At 32.5% G+C, this 22,766-nt stretch overlaps 1 protein-coding gene across 3 annotated transcripts; it reads right to left on the bottom strand.

Annotated features, from left to right (window-relative positions):
* Positions 1 to 242: 242 nt before the first annotated feature.
* On the bottom strand, positions 243 to 22,337 carry Dome (cytokine receptor domeless). Of its 3 annotated transcripts, none has more exons than XM_072896926.1 (13): positions 21,441 to 22,337; positions 12,524 to 13,133; positions 10,885 to 11,202; positions 9,363 to 9,716; positions 9,035 to 9,192; positions 8,736 to 8,910; positions 8,296 to 8,604; positions 8,054 to 8,202; positions 7,071 to 7,980; positions 6,650 to 6,793; positions 5,233 to 5,326; positions 5,022 to 5,091; positions 243 to 4,703 (listed from the first exon to the last, which is right to left on the bottom strand). In XM_072896926.1, exons 1-13 carry the CDS (start codon positions 21,483 to 21,485, stop codon positions 3,300 to 3,302), a joined length of 4,740 nt encoding a protein of 1,579 aa, XP_072753027.1. In that variant the 5' UTR covers positions 21,486 to 22,337; the 3' UTR covers positions 243 to 3,299. The 3 variants fall into 3 exon arrangements, with proteins under 3 accessions (XP_072753027.1, XP_072753028.1, XP_072753029.1); XM_072896927.1 differs by having other exon boundaries at positions 5,233 to 5,323; XM_072896928.1 differs by having other exon boundaries at positions 21,965 to 22,337.
* Between the last annotated feature and the right edge of the window lie 429 nt (positions 22,338 to 22,766).

The raw sequence follows: 22,766 nt of genomic DNA, 5'->3' as shown, positions 1-22,766 counted from the left end.
AATTTATGAAATTTTTATCTTTATAGCACAAAATTCATTATTTGACGCATGAGCAGAATTTAATCGACGATATGTTTTCGCTCAGGATAAGTTCCATTGATTGAGCGATATATTAGTGTACTGTCAATTGTACTGTACTATCGTCTTGTTAAAAATTTTTTAAGACATTCCTCATCTAACAATTTTAAACGGTGAACATAATACACTAAAATTCTTACGTGTATTACGTATACAGATTTCGATATTAGAATATGTCACATGAATTACGAATGTAAAATCATATTAGCTCGTTTTAGTTGCACTTTTTACAATTTGCCTCTTTTTTTTCCTTGATTAAACTCGATATAACATCATTCATTTCAAATTTATCTACGGCAAAATATTTTGATACATGTGCACATGTGTAAACTGTTCATCATGATAATGATATTTATTCACGAAATGTAAGACAGAATCTTAAATTTGCTGAAAAATTATGTCAGTTTAAATTCTTCAAACATGAAATATTTTTGCAAATAATGTGCACAATACCTATGCATATGTAGTTGTTTAATCTTAAACTGCAAAAAAGTACAACTAAAAACAAACGAACCTATGCGTCATGTATTCGCGTAATATTACAAGCTGTTTCTACCAATTGTAATTTACAATTCTTCATTATGTTTATACAAACTTAATATCATTATAGACTAAATATATATAATGCATTATTAAATATTTAAGTGGCATGTCTCTTAATAACAATAATAATGTACGAGTAAGCTCGTTTTTAATAGGGAAACTTCGCGAATATGCAGTCGCGAAATCTCGTAAGTATCATTTCGCAAGAACAAACAAGACAATTTCATTTCCCCTCATTTCGTAATTGCACAACAAAATCTGACCGAACGGCAGAAATTGTTTGAACTTGCAAAATAACCATAAGACCTTAAAAATGACGCAGGCCTTTCCATTTGCATAATTTAGAATATTACAATTTCTATAGCAAGTTTTTTTTACGGACGTAACTTCGGTGGTTGCTATATCTTAATTAAACTATATATATTAAACTATATATGTTACCTCTCTTTATCTCATTAGACTTATATTACCTACTATTTATCTTCTCTTTTATTAAAATTTGTTATTGTTAAAAACTGCAATATTATCGCTTACAAAATCTCATTCTGTAACAATGATGGACAAATATCCGACAATTCTTCGGCAGAACTTTTTGCTAATGAATTCTTTTACGCCCGACAAAGATGCAAGATGCTATAAAAAGATACTATTTTTGTGCATGCTAGATCAAGATTAAAAGATTATTCGTTTAGCAGTGTGAAATTCGGAGAAAAAGAAAGAAAAAAAGAAAACAACAAAAAACTCAAAAACAAAACAAAAAAAATAATTAATTGACAAGTTCTTGGCTTATATTATTTATCTGAATTCTATAAATTCTGTAAATCTCAAAATCTGTGAACTACGTTGAAAATTGCAGATTGTAAAAGAGAGGTTTGTGCGAGCGAAACAAACTTCGTTGACTAGCTTAAAGTACATGTATACATATATATTCTTAGTCCCAGTAGTATGAGAGTGAGACCGTTTGCGCATTATTCACACAATTAACTTATATGCCCGAGTATACGCTAGTTATATAGGTACTTTGTTTGATGTCTCGCACACAATTAAGCGCGTAATTCGGAATAATTGCAAAGCATGGACGTCCTTGTTAATTAAGAGATTAAATTTTTTTTGTTTTTCAAGAACGTAGTATTTTAAAACAATTTAAAGTAATTTAAGAGCATTTTAAGAGCACTTATCCCCCGTTTTATTTTATAAATTGAAAACAAAAATATTTTATAACATTAATATTAACAAATCACATACTATATAGTATGAGTCCCTCGATATTTTATGCCTTTACGGGGGCTTAGAATAATTAACAGCTGCCTTGCAACTATTTTACGACGTCCATAAAGTGCAACACTCGTATACGCTTTTTTCTATCACGTCCTCTTTCATCCTTTTCTGATTTTGTCCTTGCTTTTATACTATACATATTGTAGTATAATGCTATTATAAAAGAGTTTCTTATCCTCTACTGTACACAATTTTACTGGTGATTGATATTTATGATAATGAGAAGTATCAAAGACAACAACACCTAAATCATATGTATAAGCAAAGGAATTAACTTAGTTTTTGCACATACTTGTAGATGAAATAAAAGATTCATCAAAGTCTTGTGGTGTGTCTGAATTAAAAAATAGATAATTTATATTTAAAAAATTGATGTTATTTTTGTCGCGTTGTAGTAATTTCAAGCGTATTGGTTTTGCTTCTTTTTGAGCAATTATAATTCTGTCACGTAAAATGAAAATATCTGTAAGTGCGTTGTAGACGTTTCGTTAACAGCAGCATCGAGAGATCGTTGGAAGAATATTTCATATATTTGTTGCTTTAATAGTAACAATGATGGACGAATGAAGTTTAAGAATCAATCATCGACAGAAATGTTAATCCTTAATTAATCGCATACTTTATTTAACTCAGAATTTTTTTCTGGATTAAAGAACGTTTTAAATATTTGTACATATACACAAGATTCAATCAAATGGAAAAGCACTAATTTTATATACGAGTAATAAGAAATTCAATTCTTAAGAACAAGATTCCAATATACATAAAAAAATACTTTCTCAGATATAATTTTATTTTCAAATCACTTTTAAAACACTTTATGCAGATATATATATATATATATATATATATATATATATATATATATATATATGTATATTTCTTGCATATTTTGTTACTTTTTATATATATTTTTGTGGATAAAATCTTGTTAGAATAATAGCTGTTTATAAGGAAGAATTTCTTCAAATATAAATTTATTAGAATCTTTTTAATAGGAAATAAATTTCCTATTTGATCTCAAAGCGCGCTTTTTCATTTGATTATATCTTATCTTCATTAATCTCGATCTCAACATAAGAACAAAACATATATCATTCCAAGACAACGATATTATGAATCTATGGAGGATTGAATTTCTTCCAAATATAAAATTCTTTGGATCGCATTTAAAGATTTCCCATTTCACTTCCCGATATCCTCTCTTAACTTCATTTATGATTGGTATCCGCGTTTTAATACGCATGCAGTATCGCAGTCTTCTATCATCGTATAAATTATGTGTATGCGAAATCTTATCTTATCTTACCACTATAATTTATTTCGTTCGCCTACGCAGTTCGTAACATTATCTTCACAAGAAAAAAAGACGGAAACACGACACAAATATGTTTCCCTCTTCATTGCATCGTACTTGGTACAACCGTCACTTTGCTGTACTGCTCATCCGATTGATTGATTGCCGGTTTTTGCTGTATTGTAGAATTGGAATTTTGCTTTATAATTGGTTGTGTACTGTCCGGATTCAACCTCGTTACGGAATCTTCCTCAAATTTCATCTCTTTGATATCCTCCATGTTTGTAGTTGGAAGCTCCATTTTCTCTTGCTGCTGCTGTAGCATCTGATGCACAGAACTCGCAAGCACAGAAGGTTTAGAGAAGCTTTCACTTGGCGTGGAATTGTGCGAGGTATGAGATATCTGCAACTTCGAAGTTTCTTTATTCTTCTCCTTAGGGCGAGTCAATAATCTCGACGTCTCAGAGAGTTTCGATCTTTGATCGCTGACTTGTGGATTCATCGAGGTCAAGATGGTGTCGATCGAGATCGTATCGGTTAACGAAGTCGAGGTAGTGTCGCTTAACGGGGTCGGCGAGATCTGCAATGTCGGATTCACAAATGACGATACAAACGGCTTTTTGCAGGAATCCGTGAGCGACGTCGACGCAAAAAAGTTGTGAATATTATTCTTTTCGGGCTGCTCGATTGAACTCGACAGAGTGAGCGGTTTATGCACTGTGTCTATTAGACTAGGCTGAAAGAACGATTTGGACGTTGTTATCGCCATGTCGGGAGTAGTAACATGCGACATCGATAAATCTTCCTCGGATTTGTCCGATTCGGCGAAAGTGTCCAAATTGAAAGTATTAACAATCGACGGCACTTCTTTTTTACCCATGACAGCACACAAAGGCACATACGAATTATTCGCGAGGTTCACTCCCGTTTTAACTGATATCAAAGTGTCGTGTACAGTTTCCGTACTGTCTATACCGTCGTCACCGTCTTCTTCAGATGTGGCTTGTATGGGTGCTCGTATACCGACAACAGTGTAACCAGTGGAATTGACAACAGTGTTCCGCTGTGACGTAGGACTCGGATTACCCGACAAATCTTCAGAAGACGGCATACTGTTGTAACCAGTACTGGGCCATGTCTGCGGCGTCGTTGTGTTACCCGTACTGTCCGTCAGATTTGGAGTAGATCGCGCTAGAGATAAAATCTCTGAGCGATTCGGGTCACTGGTTTTGACTGGGACATATGACTCCCAACGGGATATAGCCTCCGGTCCTCGTGAAACACTCCTTTGTCGCAAACTGATAGTTGTCGACTCCCAGTTTGACATAGTTTCCAGCAGTTTATCGGGTGACACAGGAACTGGATCTACCTCCGTCCCACTGTCGCTCGAAATTTGAAATTCAGTTGTTGTAAGTGATGAGGTGACAGAGTCTTGACCGCTCGAACAACCGCTCGACTCAGCAGATGGTTGTCGTATATGTGGCTCGCCGTCTTTGCGAAGCAGTTTCTACATATGAATAAAATCAAGTTTATATGCTTCTTCAGGGTGTCCGAGAATAAACGATTTCGATCGATTTTAATACATAACATAAACTGAACATATAACTATAAATTTTTTACCAATTATAAAAATTAATAAAAAAACATTGATAAAAATTTATATCAATATTCAGTTTATGTTATTTATAAAAATCGATCGAAACCATTCATTTTCGAACACCCTGTATGATAATTATAATTAAATTTTTTATAAATATAAATTATATATAATTATAAATTTTATATTTGTAACATAAGCCAATATATTGCAAAACATCTCTCTTACCGTGTTTGAAGTGAGACCAGGCGGTAATTTCACATCAATATTTCTCATATATTTATATTTCAAATAGTATCTGTAAAAAAAGTATATATAATGCAAAGTATTAAACTATAAAACTAAAATTGATTGAATATAAAAATTCTTGTAATTTTTAAGAATTATAACTGTATAATTATATAATGTCGTGTGTTTTAAAATATTACAATTTTTTTACCTATTTACAACATATACCAAGCACAAAAAGGTTGTTACAATGGAGATAGATCCAATAACATATATAGCTACCCATCCTGCCTGTGGTAGTCCTGCTACATAGAAAATATATATTCATTATATAATAAAAATAATTTTAACAAAATAGAGTATCCATATCTAAAGTGTGAGCTTAATATTATGACATTCACCAAATTGAAGTAAAAAAAAAATCGCGATAGCAAGAAAGATTAATACTTTGTTGAAAACACACTTCTATATACTATACCTAAACTGCTAACACAGCTGTGTCTCATATGATAAAATGTTATATAAGTCATTCATAGTCCATTTTTATAATTAAGATTATTTTAAATGTGATCTTAGATCGGTTTAAGATTTAATTCAGCTAATAAAATAAATCATAAGATCTTATTTAAGACGATCTTAAATATAAGAATAAATTATGACTATCGGCCATAGTTAAATACTCTAGGCAACAAGTAAATATTGATATTTCGAATAAATAAGGCTCTCAAGATTTACAAACAAGTAACTGTCAACTTGGCAATAGAAGCCATACGCCATAAGTAAATATTGACAAATGAAAAAAAATTTGATTCAGTTTCCGAGTTAAAAATTGCGCAATCACAATTTATATTCGGAAACGGATGTGTTGACCATTTTATTTTTGTTAAAAGTATTAAGAACCTTATATTTGAAATATTTTGTTAAAAAGTTATTCAATTTTATAAACATATATTCTCACTCGTTAAATATTTTTTTTTATTTTATTTACATGTTACTAATGTGTTGCATCCGACTATCAAGTACTGCAAATGATCAATCTTATAGAAAGTACACACACATACACACAAAATATTTATATATAATAAGCTTGCCCAACCTTTGCTAAAATGTGATCGACTTTCATGATCGACAAACACATCGATCAATCACCGTTTTTGTTTTTTTTTTCTTTTTGTCTTTTTAAGGTTTAGGAGACGGGAACTCATTACAGCGAAAACAAATAAGTATTAATATTGTAATAATACAATTTATTTTTTTAAAACTTACAAAAATGCTTTTATATTCTTTTCCAATTAATATGATAGCTGTGCCTATACCTCTATTGAAAGTTTAAAATTGGATAAATAATGCATAAAAGCTAATTTAATTGAATCTTGTACATGTTTGTATAGGCTGCAGCGTTTGGAAGTGTCTATTTATGTTTAAATAACAAAAGGCTACATATTTACACAAATATACAGAATTAAAACAAAAATGAAACTTTTCTCTGCATGTTCTTAAGTTGAGAATCATGCCACGATCGACTAAGAATTATACCGCAATTCAATTAGTCAATCGCGGATTCACGGGTTGGGCACGCCTAAATAAGGATTGTTATAATAATTCTTCTTGTCAGATACAATACTGACCATTATTGAAACAATTTCCTTCTCCGATTTCGGACCAGGGTCCCGTTAAACGTTCATTGTTAGAGTTGATGTTAATGACTCTAACCCGAAATTTGTACAGCCGTTCTTCATTAGTCTTGCAATCGGGGACGGACAGTTGCGCTTCTACAATGTGAACAACAGCAATATAGTAAAGCTTTTGTATTTTTCCTTTTATACTTTTTCATTTTTCTCTTTTTGTATTGATTTCTTATTACTTCATCACACATTTGTCGCTTGATCACACGTAAGAAGTAATGGAGAAAGAAATTTACAAAAAAAAATATAACAGATTTAATTAAGTTAATTTATAGTGTATTTAATAGAAATATTTATCTCTCAACTTAGTTTAGCTTAATTCAGTCTAATTATTCAGTCTAATTCTCTTAGCCGTAAATCTCACCCATTTTAGTAATATTCTGAATTTCGCCATAGCCTTGATTTTCAGTAGCTTCTATCTCGTAATAAGCCAGTTTTATCGGGCCAGCAGGATGTTGTGGCGGATTCCACGTGACGATCACTTGGCTCGAATTTATGAAGCGCACTTTCGGCATGTCAACCTTACCGGGAATACCAATCTTCGTACGCTGTGTTATTATCGGTGATTTCTCGCTGCACGTCACGGTACAGGCTGCGACACTTATGGCGTACTCCGTATATGGCAACAAACCCGTCAATGTGATATTTTTCCATTCTTCTACTTTTTTCACGAGATCATTATAGTAGACTTGGTAGTATCTGAGCACGCCGTTCATCGCCTGCGGCGACTGCCATGTGACGAACATCGTCGTGTTAGTGACATTGGTGACTTTTACGTTCAAAGGCGAAGTACTGGGTGCCGCCTCAAGGGTGGTGTTATATAAGGGTTCGCTAAGTTGACTCTCGCCGTTTTTGGTTACCGTTGTGACTCGTAGCATATATGTAGTATAAGGTGTCAAGTTTTTTACAATGCCGCTTATCATAAGTGAATAGGATTTGAGGGTAACGTTCAGGCTGGGTCCTTTGCACTTGGTGACAAACGGTGACACGATGGGACAGTAGTAAATCTTGAATCCTTCGACGAGTCCAATGCGATCTTGACAGTCAAGCTTCCATCCGACTTCGATAAAGTCCGATCCGATACGATTAATCCATACGGACTTCATTTTGCCGAGCACTTTTGTATGAATCACTGTACAAGACGCCCATGTCATACCGCTGCTGCCTTTATTCGTATTCGCGGAAATCGCGAATTGGTACACCTTGTCCGGATCTGGTACGGTGATATTGTAAGCTGTAGTATTTGCGGATACATGTGACCAGTTCAAGTAACCCTGAAAATACATCGTTTTAATTTTCACGCAAAATTATTTTGCCAAATAAGTAGCAAAAAACATAAATACATACTGTGCACTGAAAAGGACGATCACGTTCACTATCGCACCAAAAGATGGTATAATTCGTGATATCCTTACGCATAATCGGCGGCTTCCAAGACAATTCGTACAGTCCTTTTTCGAAAACCGTTATCGTGAATTCTATCGGTTCACGTGGCACTGTGAGAAAAATATTTCATATTAACTGTTCGATATATATTTTTAAATATTATTTTTCCTTTTTTTTCAACTAGTCTTTCTTGATATACTCACTCTCATCTCGACTCGGTACAATTATTTCCGTATAATTCTTGTTAATGCCAATCTCATTCATTGAAGCAATCTTAAAGCGATAATTACTAAAGCTGAGTCCCTTAAACTTGGCATACGTTTTGGTCATCTCGAACGATTCGAGAACTATTTCATGACCATTCTGTTCCACATGACTGACTTGATACTTAAAATGATTCCCATTCTCGTGATATTGCGGTATCATTTGCCAATACAAATATATATCTCTATTCCCATTATTCTCGATAATTTCGAAGCTACCAATGTCAGTTTGCGGTGAAAAACTAGGTACTAAAGTTAAATAACAGAATAAAACAAAAATATATTATTTAATTATATAATATTTATTATAATTTATTATATATTAAAATATTAATTTTAAAGATGACAAAATTTTCTTCCTATTTTATAAATCCACTTACACTTTGGTGATGTCCTGAATGTAATAACACCGGGTTCACCATACATATCTTCTCCTACGGCCTTGGCGCTTTTTAAATAAATGCGAACATCGTACACGGTATTAGCGTATTCTAATCCAGTAAGATTAAAATAACGTTTCTTATGTGAATGAAGATGTGTATCAATAATGATAACCTGTAGATAAGATATCTCAATAAAGATTACATCGTTTTATAAACTACATTTAATTATGATACACCGATGATTATCCGAAAAAGATAAAAAAAAAACTGCTGATGGTACAGTAAATTGATTCTACCTTCCAATCTTTTGTATGATCCCATTGATTTTGATACATAATTTTGTGAATTATACCAGGTGGAAAAGTCTGCAAGGGAGAGGGGAGTTCCCAAGATAATATTGCACTATTTGATGTTTTATGAATTACCGATAGTTTCACAGGTTGTGCGGGGATAACTGAAAATAATAACATAGTTTTACTCTTTAAATGACAAAAGCATACTTAGATGTTAAAAATATACATATTATACTCTCAAAGATCATATTTCTCATTACTTATTACATATAACATTATTTTAATACACAAAAAGAAATAGTACAATAAGATTAATAAAAGATTTACATACCTTGAGCATAATGATCGATTTTATAGTGTTTTGTTATATTGGCAAATATATTAGAACCGAGCATTACGAAATTATAAGTTTCATGCGTTTGCCTATAGAGTGGACTGGTCTTTTCAGTCCAAATACAAGAATTCTTCGACGAATTCTTCTGCGGTTTCTTCTCCGGATTCTTTTGCAGATCTTTCTCTTCAGGACAAGGATAATATCGCGTTCGTCCTTGCCTTGATCCTTCGTGAAATGTAAACATAAGTGTGTAGTTTGTATTGATGTAATTTTCTGGTACAATCCATGTGCAATTCATATTTTCCCAATTATAGGATCGACAAGTAATGTTTTTTGGCGGTTTAGGTTCATCTGCCAAACAAATAAAATAAAATACATTATATAAAAAAGAGGGATATGTCTGCACACACACACAAACACACACACACACACACACACACACACACACACACACACACACACACACACACACACACACACACACACACACACACACACACGCACGCACGCACGCACGCACGCACGCACGCACGCACGCACACGCACACGCACACGCACACGCACACGCACACACACACACACATATATATATATAAGACATATATATAAGACAATTTGCAGCGAGATCTATTAGCAGAGATTTATTAAAGTGCATGCAAGAAATATTGGAGGATATTTAAGAATTAATGTACTTATAAGATATATATATTTTATTGATATATATATATATATATATATATATATATATATATATATATATTAATTCTTAAATATATCCTTCAATATTCAGTATGCTTGTACTTTAATATATCTCTTAATATAAATTCTCAGTTTATAACGTTTCTACGTTTACAGTTTACATATATACAATAAATGCAAATTAATACAATACATACAAAATATATTACATTAAAAAAAATATAACTTTTTAAGTAAATATATCAAATGTGTGTAATTTATTATATATGTATTTATCTCAAAATATCATTGCTTTTTCAAATGAATAGAAATAGCTCAATGTACAAGTTCTATAAAATAAGAAGTTACTTGTAAATGAACTCTTAATATTATAATGTCTCCTTTTTAGTTATCTTTATCGTTGACGATAGCAAAATGGTTTCTAAGACATATATATGTCAAACGGTTCACTCATAATTTTAATGAAAAGAGAATCAATGCACTGTATTGTTTCCATAAAACATCGTGGAATATCGTGCTCTCATAAAGATGGATGGATATACTTCTACTATAGCAATGAAAAAATTTGTATTCCAGATACGTACTGATTATAAATAGTACAATTATTGTATTTCTTTCAAAGAAAATTTCACAGATTACATGTATCAAGTATATGATAAAAAATATTTTTTTTATAAAAATGGAGAGAATAAAGAATGTGCCTTTTATATTAGATAATAATGGATAATTGATAGTATTACTAAAGAGAATTCTTTTTGAGAAAACATGTAGCTCGAAAATATATAAAAAAGATAATTCATAAATAATTACGATTACTTACATCCAACTGCGACGTAATTTAAACAAACATCTACCGTACCCTTGGATATATCCAACCTAGATGTATTCTCTTTGGATATATTCAAATGGCAATAATACATATAATTGCCAGCTCGGGGTTCCTCAATGTATAGCATTATTGTTGTTCTATTAATTATCGTAATAAATTCCTGCTCCAATATTTGGTCATTGCGTTGGAAGAAGAGATTTGAAGAGTTTCTACCCGAATATTTTTCAGCTACGTATGTTTCATTTAATGAACAAAATATTCGCAGTGGATTACCATATTTGATAACAATGTCACCTCGCGGCTGTGTCCCTATAACAAAAAATGAAGTAAACTTTATTAAATATTCAAAAATATTTTTAAAATACTAAACAATATTTCTTTATAATGTTTATTCACTTAATAATAAATTAACGCGAAAATAGATGAGTTTTTTAAAGAAATATGTATAACTTTAATAAAATTAATTATATATCCTTCTACATATGTGTAATGTTATAACATTGCAAAATGTAAAAATACATTAAAGAAAGATGATATCCATTGTATTATACTCCAATCATATTGATAATTTCGGTGTCAATTATGCTGCTAGCGTTGAATATAGATACTCGTTTAATTTAATTTGAAACTAGACTTCCACAAAGGAAGGTAAAAGATATATGTTTTATTTATAATCGCAGCATAGTAATTGGCATGCATGCAGAAGACTGAAAGCGAACAGTTTTTATGTTATCTCTTTTACAATGCATACATAAATCTAAATATACGCGTTGCTTTGAAATTTATATATTGTACATTAATACGTAACATAGTAAAATCAACAGAAAATTATATCTTTATTAAAATATAAGTCGATAATTAAACAATAAACAGTAAACATAATACTCTTATATGAGCAATAAAATAATGTTGATATAGTTTTTCTTTAATTAGTGATCTTTAATTCCTATTAATAAATATAAACGCCGGACATTTTGACACTTACACGTGTCTCTCTTCAGCTACATTAAAATATAAATATATATCAAAACACTGAACACTTAATTACATAATTCTTTAACTTAAACAATAAATGACGATTACTAGCCTAGTGGTATTACTTATAGCTAGTAGCTGTCATTTATGTAAGTTAAAGAATTATGTAATTAGGTGCTTGATTTTGATATTTATATATATTCTAAGGTAGCTGAGAAGATACACGTGTAAAAACGTTCTACGTTATATTTAGTTACAAGAATTAAATGTAATTTTAAAAAATTATATTAATATCATTCATTGCTCGTATAGACCTCTTACTATTTAATTTTTAACGACGAGATATATATTTAAATTGATAATAATTATATTTGAGTTAATAATTGACTTTTGTGCGTGTAATGTGATACCGCATTAGTCTATTGATTATACTCTATATGCACAGAAGTACACAAAAATATACAGACAAAATATATTACGTATTTATACGATATTTATGGATTATATAAAATCTAGAATTGTAAAATTATTTATTATAAAAAAAACTTAAAATTTTTCTGTCGAGTTATATGAGAAAATCGCGTTATATGTGACAATTTTTGACGTTGTAAAAGTATCAAGCTGTATGAAGAATTCATATTTTAATGAAACTTACATCCTGGTGTTTCGATTCCAATTGCGCATTCCTGGGCATTTACTGTCAGGAATAGAGAAATCAAGACAATAAAAATCCATTTAATTCCCCATGGATGGTCTCGTCTGTGTGCAATCGATAATCGAAATATTTGATTAAAATAGCATTTCATTATCGAATATATACACAAGTGGAGGTATCTTCTCGTGCTCTTCTTCCGCATTTGATTTTGATTTCGTTGATTTATTATACAATTACAATTACATGTAGGGCGATCATTCTCTTCGCTCGACGAGCACTGATCAGCTAAACAGGCACTATGAGACGGCAAAGTATTTTGCGACAAGCGAGCCGTGCTATTCGTTTCGTTGTCTAAATAAGTCGTCGTGACAGTTTCCTTGTTTTTAAACAAAACGACATTATCAGTTTTAGATGCATTGTCGTTGTATGTCGTAAAATTACTGACGGAGAATGGCAATCCTGGCATGCTAGATACATTTGACGTAAATCGGCAACTAACACGTCTCGACGCAATGTCTCGTCTGTATGATAAACGTTGATTCATTTTATCAGGCATTTCTCTCGAACATCGTACATCAGAGGTATTTAAAGTCATTATTTTGTAGTTTGACTGAAAAATAAAAAGATTCGATTAAAAGGAATCTCGAAATCATGTGCATCAATCACTATATATAAAACCGCAATATTATTAAATCAATCACATCTAAGTCTCTTTTAATTATTTGATGTTATCATATAACATATTACATATATTAATAATATATTAAAATTTAATAAAACGATTTATTTAACAATGACAAAAATCTTTGAGACAAAAATTTCTTTTAATTATATATAATTAATTACAAAACTCGGCTTATATTGAAACTTGAAATAACAAATGTTATAATATTTAGTTCGTTTACATCGAGAATAAAATTAATAGAATGTAGGAAGGAAAGACAGTCACGACGGATGTGATTTTGTCCGAGCTAGAGTACAACTAATTTGTCAGAAAACACACAAAGAATGTAGGGGATAGACGTAAGGGGAAGAATTCGCTTATTAGCGAATTTATACGATCGTAAACATGAAGAGCATATGAAGAAGCGATATTGTCGAGTTTTTGATAAATCATTATTCTCTGGCGGTATCAGCGAGAATATAAATATGTAGCCTCTCTCTCTCTCTCTTTCTCTCTCTCAACAATTGGTATTTTTACATGAGAAAAAAATATCAAAGAGTCGGTCGTTAAAATAATTTTTTAAAGCTTCTAAATGTTTTTTTAATAGCAAATTTTTTGATGAATTAGGAATCAAGTTTTTCTCAGCAAAAATTCCCAGAAAAGTCATCATTTTATACAATCTTTCCAATTTTTTTTTCCACTATCTATCTTTGTAACTAACAATAAACTTCAAATTCGAATTCTATCAAAGTAAAAAATTCTACTTAAAATTAACTAAAGATTGTAATTTTGTCAATCTTTAAACTTTAACAAAATATAGTTTGTGAACAGTTCATCTTTTTTTCAATTGTTTGCGACTAGCGAATTATTGATGCCTCGACATTTTCGCTAATAATAAAAGAAAATCGTGCCTCCAAATTGGTTCGAAATCATTACAAAATAAATTATGCATGATGCGTATTGCATAAGACATCGCGATAGAAGACAAGCTTTTCGCAAATATACAAATGACCATTTACAGATACGTGTTATTAATGGCGGAATAATACAACAGGAAAATTTAGCATTTTATTTCTTTCCAACTGCGATTCTTTTCCTCTTACATATATTGAAATAATACACACGTCGAAGAGTTTTTTGTTGGCATAATAGTAAATTAATGTTTTTTTTTATTTTTTTTATTTTTATTTTATTTTACACAACCCCGTAGAAATATTACGTAACATTGTTGGTCACATAATCTACCGAGTCTCCAAAGTTTCGTGCGATCAAATAATTTATTCCAACAGAATAATTCAAATTTCAATTTTAATAATAAAATTATTAGATACGCTGCGAAAACGATTCTACGAAGATTAATCGGTCAATTATGTATGTGTGCAAACTCGCTTTGTTTAAATATGTACGTGTGGATAATCACTTTAAATAATTATTCTTGTAAAAATTATAAGTTGCAGCATTAATCTTTTAATAAAGTTTTGCTCTTATAAGAAAAGCATGAAGGACATGAGATAAAACTTTATCAAGAATTTTCGTCCGAACGATTGCAAAATCTATGGAACTGTAGGGTGGCCGAAAAAATTGCCTTCAGAAAGAGATTAATTATGGCTTGATATCTTTATTCGTGGATTATTAATGATTGTTTACTTAAGTTTCACAATTTCAGAGTTCAACTTTTTTCGTCTCTTTTTTTTATTAATGTAGTTTTTTAAAATGAATCGTTGATTGATTCGCAGCATGATAACATCAAAATTTAAACATTTCTATTATATACAATAACTATGTCATCCAAGTTAATCAACGATTAAATTTAATCGCGTTAATAGAAAAAATTAAAAAAATTTAAACTCCGATTGAGTTATAGGAAACCGGACCTTATTATTTCGCAATGGTTACCGATTATCAAATAAGGTCAATACAGATGTACACATCTCTACAAAAACAAAACATGATATTTAAAAAGTTCCCTATGGACCACTCTATTACACTCTCAATCTCGCATCTTCGATTAGATTTTTCGCGACTAGCTCGTGTCATAATAATAATAGCGTTTCGAATTTAAGTCGTTTAATCGCTATCATGTTTTAAAGCATATATCGAAACTATATACCCGTTGTAAGAAGTCACAAGTCTCGAAATCGATAAAACAATAAAAGAGGAACAAATTCTCTGATAAGTTATATTTTTAGCCCGTTAGAATGTGCGTTCCTTCGAGGTGAATTTCGCGTGATGATTTTCGCTCGCGAGGGAATCCAACGGCGATCACGTAACATAGAGGCGAACGATCGATATCCTATCGTGAAAACAATTGAGTCTTATTTGCGGAGCTCGAAGCGCTGCGAAATCAGAGAACGGTATCGTCGGTTTGTCGCCGCCGCCGCGCTTTATCTCGCCGATAAATCGATCGTCCCGTTTGCTCGCTGTTTCCTCGCGACCGGTTTTATCCGTTGTTCGCAGCTGTTGATCCGCAGCGGTAGCGACAAATCGCAATAATAGGGAAACTGATAAGGAACGGAAGGTTCCTTTTAATTGTATTGCGCCGCGTTGTGATTGCGACTCTGCGTCTTCGGCTTGCGTCGTATTGTCAATCGATCACGTCGTGCAAACGAAAACTTCTCGGATATTCAATGCGATTTTAATTAAGTATGTTTCCGGAACGTGAAAACTATGTTTTTGGAAAGCGCCGAAATTATGCTCAATTACAAGTAGAATTCTATCGATACTACTTCTATATTTTTGTTAAAAATATTTTTGAAACTAATTGCTAATTAAAAAAAAAAAAAAATTATATATAATTTAAAATATTTGTTATCATATCTCACATATTATTTTAAAAAGAGACAAGTAAAAAATTATCCTTAATTTTCAAATTAACAATATCGATTTAACAATAAGAAATTATTCCCTGATTATACTATCCAGTTTTAAAGAAAATGATGCAACATAATTATGCAACGTTTTCATAAAACCTTTGTACACACATGCTATACGTGCTGATAATAACAACGTTGATAAGAAAATTATAAGGAAGACTTCGTGCATACATTTATAATTAATTTTTATTATCAGCAAACTCTCTCTCTCTCTCTCTCTCTCTCTCTCTCTCTCTCTCTCTCTCTCTCTCTCTCTCTCTCTCTCTCTCTCTCTCTCTCTTATTGATATTTTCATGATCGATGACGCTGCTTTACGGTTTACTCTCAAATTGACAGACCGTTGACATAATACGTATTTCACCGAGCTTAAGCTGATAAGAGTCACCGTTGTCGCGTGCGTTAAGATTACATATTTTTAGCGAGCCTATCTAACCTGTTTACAATGAGACACCGTGTATACACGAACACGTAATACGTGTGTTACCAAAATATACAGATTCCGAAACGGAAATGCATTCACCGGCGGCGCTCGAATTTCTCGGCAAGACGTGAGAAAATCGCGCACACGAACACGCACACGCACACGCATACATGCACGTACGCATGCAAGTTCGTAAATCGTGCAGTCAGGTCAGATGAGAGAAGCGAGGAGTCGTCGCTCGCGGCGGATTCCGCTTCCCGAGGAACGCGGCGCCGCGGCCATCGTCGTCGTCGCGTATTTATATCTCCGCGCGCGCGGAATGACAGATCTCTTTGAAAAATCGACCAAGACGTGAGTTTCGCGGGAATATGCTCTTCCGCGACGTGGCTGGGCACGCTTGACAATACACCAGAGAGATACCCACATGTACATGTATTATTATATCGATGAAAATAATCATATACTGTATCGTTATCGATTTATTTGTTTGTCAGCAAGTACGTATCTTTTTCTGTAATCGATTAATTATCAGACGATAATGTCTACTCGTATGAATCTCTTTCAAACATTTACGCGTAATCGGTGCTGCTGCGATATTTTACGTCTAAGAGTTCAAGTGTCTTAAGAGGTATTATCAAGAAAGGGCTGCTATACCTATTGCGTAAGAACTTTTTTTTTTTTTTTTTTTTTTTTTTTTTTTTGCGATTGCTTCGGTACCCTTATAGAGTACTCATATATAATATATATATCGATAACTTTCCTCACCGATCAGAATATCGATTATTGGGTATAATATACCGGAACTATATACTGCTTCAACGAAGCTCTACACTTTTCTCAAGGCTCGGCATTAATTATTGACGCCAGCAATTGCTGAAAATGCTGAATGATCATTTAGTAGCATATTGCGCTTCCCTGAATACTGACCACTTGTTAGAAATTATCAATGTTTCGTTCAATGCGATAGTTGTTCTCAAATGATTTTAAAATCCTAAGAATTACAACAAATAACACGTCTCGTGAAATTGATGATGTGAAGCTCTTATCATCACTGTCAACATTTTATCGATAATGATATTATGTAATGATAATGTGACATAATATAATTATACGATTATATTAAATATTTCTGACTGCAATATTTATTTTATAGTTTTATTACTTTTCATTTTATTTTATAGCCTTTTTACTATAGTCTTTTTTATTCACGCGCTTTTAAGTTTATATGTACGTTTATTAATTTTTCTTTTTTTTTTTTTAACAATCTGAAGCTTGATATCGAGATAGCATTTCTGACTTAAACACGAATTCCGATTCGATTAGTGTGTATTATACGAGTAATATGCGCGGATTGTAAACACAGGATGGAAATCTGACAGCGGTTTAACGCTATTAAATTGTACGGTGAAAGAGTGTAAAAATCGTGTCCGTGATACACGGGGGGGGGGGGGGCGGGGCATTGTACGATAGATTACTCCTTTTTGTCGCCGATACTACGTCTTCACGGTGTGTGCATGCGACAATACATACACGCATATATATATATATATATGTAATAAATTAAATTGTAGGACTTGAACGCTTCAAAATTTCCTTTTTTATCTGAGAAAACTTCCTCGTTTGGCTCGAAATCTGGAAAGAGATAGCAACTCTAACGATAAACTCTTTTCGACTAATCTATACAATTTACAAAGGCATTTTCAAATCGTTGCTTTATTCTGGAGGATGCATTCCGGCAATAAGTTTTCGAAGCACAAAAATGTTCAATGCGTAAAACACAACTACAGCTGGTACGAAAAGCTTCGAAACGTTACCTCCTTTGCATACCGAGAGAAACGAAAGGGAGACGGTTCTTCCTATGTTCGTAACATACTTCGACATTTTACGAGTGGCTTGTCATATCTTGTTCTCGGCGAAGGTCGCCGTGCATCTTGTCTCGGTGAAGATTTTAAAACGCGTCTTTCGGTTTTACGCACATCGGGATGCGACACGCGTGATTCGAGAAGTCTGTTGTAGTCGTTTAGCTCTTACACGAATAATCTTATTCACCCTCATAATGCAGTTAGGCTTTTTACACGTTTTAAATAGAAGCGAGAGATTTAAGGGATTTAAATGTGATTGCGCGATTTTGTATAGTTGTATTTTTGATTATAAAAAAAAGTTACAAAAAAACAAAATAAAATTTTACCTTTCTTCTTTTAAAAATTAGATTTCTATGATAATGTAGAATTATATTATAATATATAGTTAGAAAATTGACGCCAGATGTGATTACTTATTTACAATTTGTGAAGCATTATTAGTTGTTTCTTTTTCGGTCATTCAACGAAACCAGTTTCAAAAATGAACTGAGATCCCTCAGGTCAAGATATTTTTAGAATCTTGACCTGAAATATTTTATTCTATTATAGAAAAAAATTCTATTTGGGTAAAAATATTATTGCGTTCATATTTTTGATTTCATAGTAATGTAATCTTTAATTCTATATTTTCTATGAAAAAAATAATAAGTTTATATCCTTTGAAAAAAATACATATAATGTAAAAAAATATATAAAATATATAATTTTTAGAGGAAATGTAATATATTTTATAATACGCTTATCTTCTTTTTTATTTCTTTCTAGATTTTTAGACAGAAATTCATATTTCGACCTATCCTGTTTTCTACTTCTGCTATACATTTTTAATTAAATATTCATGTAAATTTATATTTTTATAATATTTAATGAACTGTTAAATATTTTAATATATATATATTGATAAAAAAAAGAAGAGAAAAGTTGTATACAGCGCAGTTAAAACAGATTCTATTATTTTCGATTCGCTATTCCCAATTTATATAAAAATCTACATCTCTTGAAAATTTATCAGGAAATGAAAGATGTTGTGATAGATATGTGCTTTACAATAAAGATGATGTGATAGACTTATACAAATAAATAACATGCTAGATTGTTGGAATAGTTGTTTTGAATATGAAATCTGATTAATGACCTTTATGCTTGTCAATTATATTGTAAATGTGTTGTATACGTTTTGATACTTATGTGTGTCTCAGTCACATTAAAACGTATAAATATCAAAATTGAACACCTAATATATATTATTCTTAAATTATTCTTCTAATATATAATATAATACATTATTCTTTAACTTTCAAATTTAATAAATGATAATTATTAGCCTATAATTATTTGATATAATTCTCCAACCGTGTTACAAATTATTGATGTAGAAAAAATTTCTTGATTTTATCAAGTAGATGATCATTTCTCTCTTATAACGATTTATTTTTATGTTTGATTAATAATAAACGTCGGTCGAAGTATTGTTCAGATCAAATTCTTCGTAATCAAGGATTAATAAACAGTAATCAGATTCTTTTTGTCACTGGAATGTCTGCAAGAAGACTCAATTGTTTGTCAAATTGGAAATAAAATAAGCAAAATTAATTACAAATCGGCATCTTTTATCAATTTGATAAACAATTGAAATTTAAATGTGAGAAAGACAAATTGACAATATATATTTTAAGGATAAATTTAACCGCAAAACCAGTTATTCAGCGACTGTCAAATTGGTTCTCCTCACATTGTTTCTTTGACACATGTAAGTGTCAAAACGTCCTTTAACGTTTACAAATACAATTATCGATAAAAATAAAGGTCACCAAAACAACTATTCCAACTTAATGTTATTTATATAGATCTATCACTATTTATTGTTTAGTTTTTAATACAACAAATTATTCAAATTATATTTATTCATATGCTCTGTTACTTCACATTTACAGATACGAAAAAAATTAAAAAATTTTAATACGAAAATTTGCTCAAATATCTTCAAAAGATAAATAAAAATTAAAAGTTTATTAACATATACAAATTAAAAATGCGTGTGCAAATAATGATTAATGGTATCATTACATAATGTAAAATTTTATAAATGTACGCAATACAAAAAGAAATAAAATGTACAATTTTTGAGCCTGAGATTTTCCTCTCATTACCTTCGTTCAAAAAAAAATTTTTTTTGCCTGAAAATTTATGGTCAAAAATTGACCTCGCAATAACGCAATACGCATACTTTTCTGCCACAGGTTTTCAGTGAGACTCTTTACGAGTGGTAAATATGCCACTCAAAAAACCGCCTTGATTTTTGATTGACAAACGGGCAAAAAAGAGAGAGAAAGAGAGAGAGAGAGAGAGAAGGAGAGAGAGAGAAAGGAAAAAACATACATATATAAAAACTATCAGCATGAATACAAAAAAAAGCATAAATGTAACGTACGCGAATATGTACGCATAATGTGGGATTCATACTGCATTCATTCTGATTGTAAAAGATATTGCGCAATTTTAATCAATATATTAAAAAAAAAAAAAAAAAAAAAAAAAATGCTATTCGATATCGAATATTGTTTTACGAATGTGATTTAAATTTCGCACAATGTAAACATTTACACGCGCGCGTTTGCATTCAGAGTCTCTTACCAACATTTTTATAACACCAAAAGAAAGCGATAATCCTAAACGTATGACGTATACATAAACAGCGGGATCGTTCTCGCGAACGCAGATACACATGAATGCACGTATATAAATACATATACGAACGCGGCGAAAACAATTCACGCGAGCGCATTAAAATAGGATAGACCGATAAGGATATAAATGCGTGTATACGCGTCGTAACGAAAGAAACAACAAGAATCATACTCGACTGCTCCGAAATGATCGAACGATGCTTTTGCGTTGCCGCAAAGAAAGAGAGGAAGAAGGGCATAAAAGAGGAGAAGCACGGGAATATCATCGTATATTTCCGGCCTGTATAATTATTTACTTTTCTCATATAAATGTCAAATCTCTCACATACCCAAGTGTCAAAAAAAAAAAAAAAAAAAAAAAAAAAGAAAAAGAACACGAAACAAAAAGATGCAGAGTGTTTATTACTTACACTTGATGCAGTTTCGTTCACAAATTTCGTCTCAAGATCTCTCATCGTTACCGGAGCCAATACACGAATGTGAGCGATTCGCACAGGCAAACCCGTCTCGGGTATCGGGGATATCCTAGGCAACTGTGCGCGCTCGCGCACGAGAGAGAGAGAGAGAGAGAGAGAGAGAGAGAAACAGAGACAGAGGGAAGGTCGGGCTATACAAAGAGAGAGAGAGAGAGGAAGAGGGAGAGGGAGGAGAGGGAGAGAGAGAGAGATGCGAACGCACGCAACGTGCCGAGCCTGGAGGGGTGGCCAATGATTGGCGCCGTTCGCACTTCACATTCACGGTATCCCGCACGCACACCACTCTGCGCCGATCCGGATCGAGAATGCGACACGACGTTTTCCACCACTTTATCCCACCGATACACACGCACGCATCTCGCAGCCGCGACGACTCGGCCTGAAGGGCCCGACCACTTCATATCCCGAGAAAGACGGGGAAAATGTTCTGTTTACGTTACGACGTAAGGATCACTTACGGAACTCTACGGCAGCCGCATACTGAGCGCATTCTGAGGAAAGCACGTATGTGTGCGCGATCAATCGTCAGTGTTGTAAACCTGACGACGGGAACGATGACCACACGGCGATGCATAAAAGGAAGATGGCGCCGACGTAGGGACGGGCGGGGAGGCCAGCGCGTCGAGATTACATATTTGCCCGACACTCGCGTCAGACCCGCACGGACTCGATTCTGTCGGACACCTCCATCCTACGACGCGAGTTTTCCTGCCGCGTCTAATCCACTTCCTTCGCTTCCACCATGCATATACGTATGTACACGATTGTCGCGATCGCGGTCTCTCAGATCCGTGCAATTGCGAGCGCGCCGATCAAACGACTGACGTCACGTTGATACGTCAAGCGCTGCATTCAGCTGCATTCTTGGAAACGGAACCGCGTGAACTGTCACTGCCGTCGCCAGGTGGCGCTCGAGTGGCGCCCTTTTCAAAAGCGATCTCTCCTTCTTCATAAAAGTTTCAGTTTCAGACATAAGGAAATATAAATACATACATTTACTAAATATATATATTTACCCATTTATCTGTATTTTTCTCCATATTATTTCTAGTCTTTAATTAATAAAAACAAAAATTATCTAATTTTAATGGAGTTTGATCGAAGTCTCACAAAATTACGTGACTAACATTATATTTTAGTATCTGAAGAAAATGTTTTGCGACCAATCATTTACGAGGAATTGACAATGATTGATGACAAATGCGCGTTTGTTTTTCGCGAAAAATGAGTGTCAATAATTTATACAATACTGCCAACAAG

Source organism: Anoplolepis gracilipes, chromosome 7 (assembly GCF_047496725.1).
Source record: "Anoplolepis gracilipes chromosome 7, ASM4749672v1, whole genome shotgun sequence".
Classification (NCBI taxonomy): Eukaryota; Metazoa; Arthropoda; class Insecta; order Hymenoptera; family Formicidae; genus Anoplolepis; species Anoplolepis gracilipes.
Note: the sequence above shows the minus strand (reverse complement) of the source record. Positions and strands in the feature narration are given on the sequence as shown.

Bases quoted from the DNA above. Each gene is read 5' to 3' on its own strand.
- Dome (XM_072896926.1), bottom strand. From the start codon at position 21,485: ATGAGAGATCTTGAGACGAAATTTGTGAACGAAACTGCATCAAGT. The intron at 13,134-21,440 runs GTAAGTAATAAA...TTTATTTTTCAG, and splicing joins TGAACGAAACTGCATCAAGT to TCAAACTACAAAATAATGAC. The intron at 11,203-12,523 runs GTAAGTTTCATT...TTTTTGTTATAG, and splicing joins TGGAATCGAAACACCAGGAT to GGACACAGCCGCGAGGTGAC.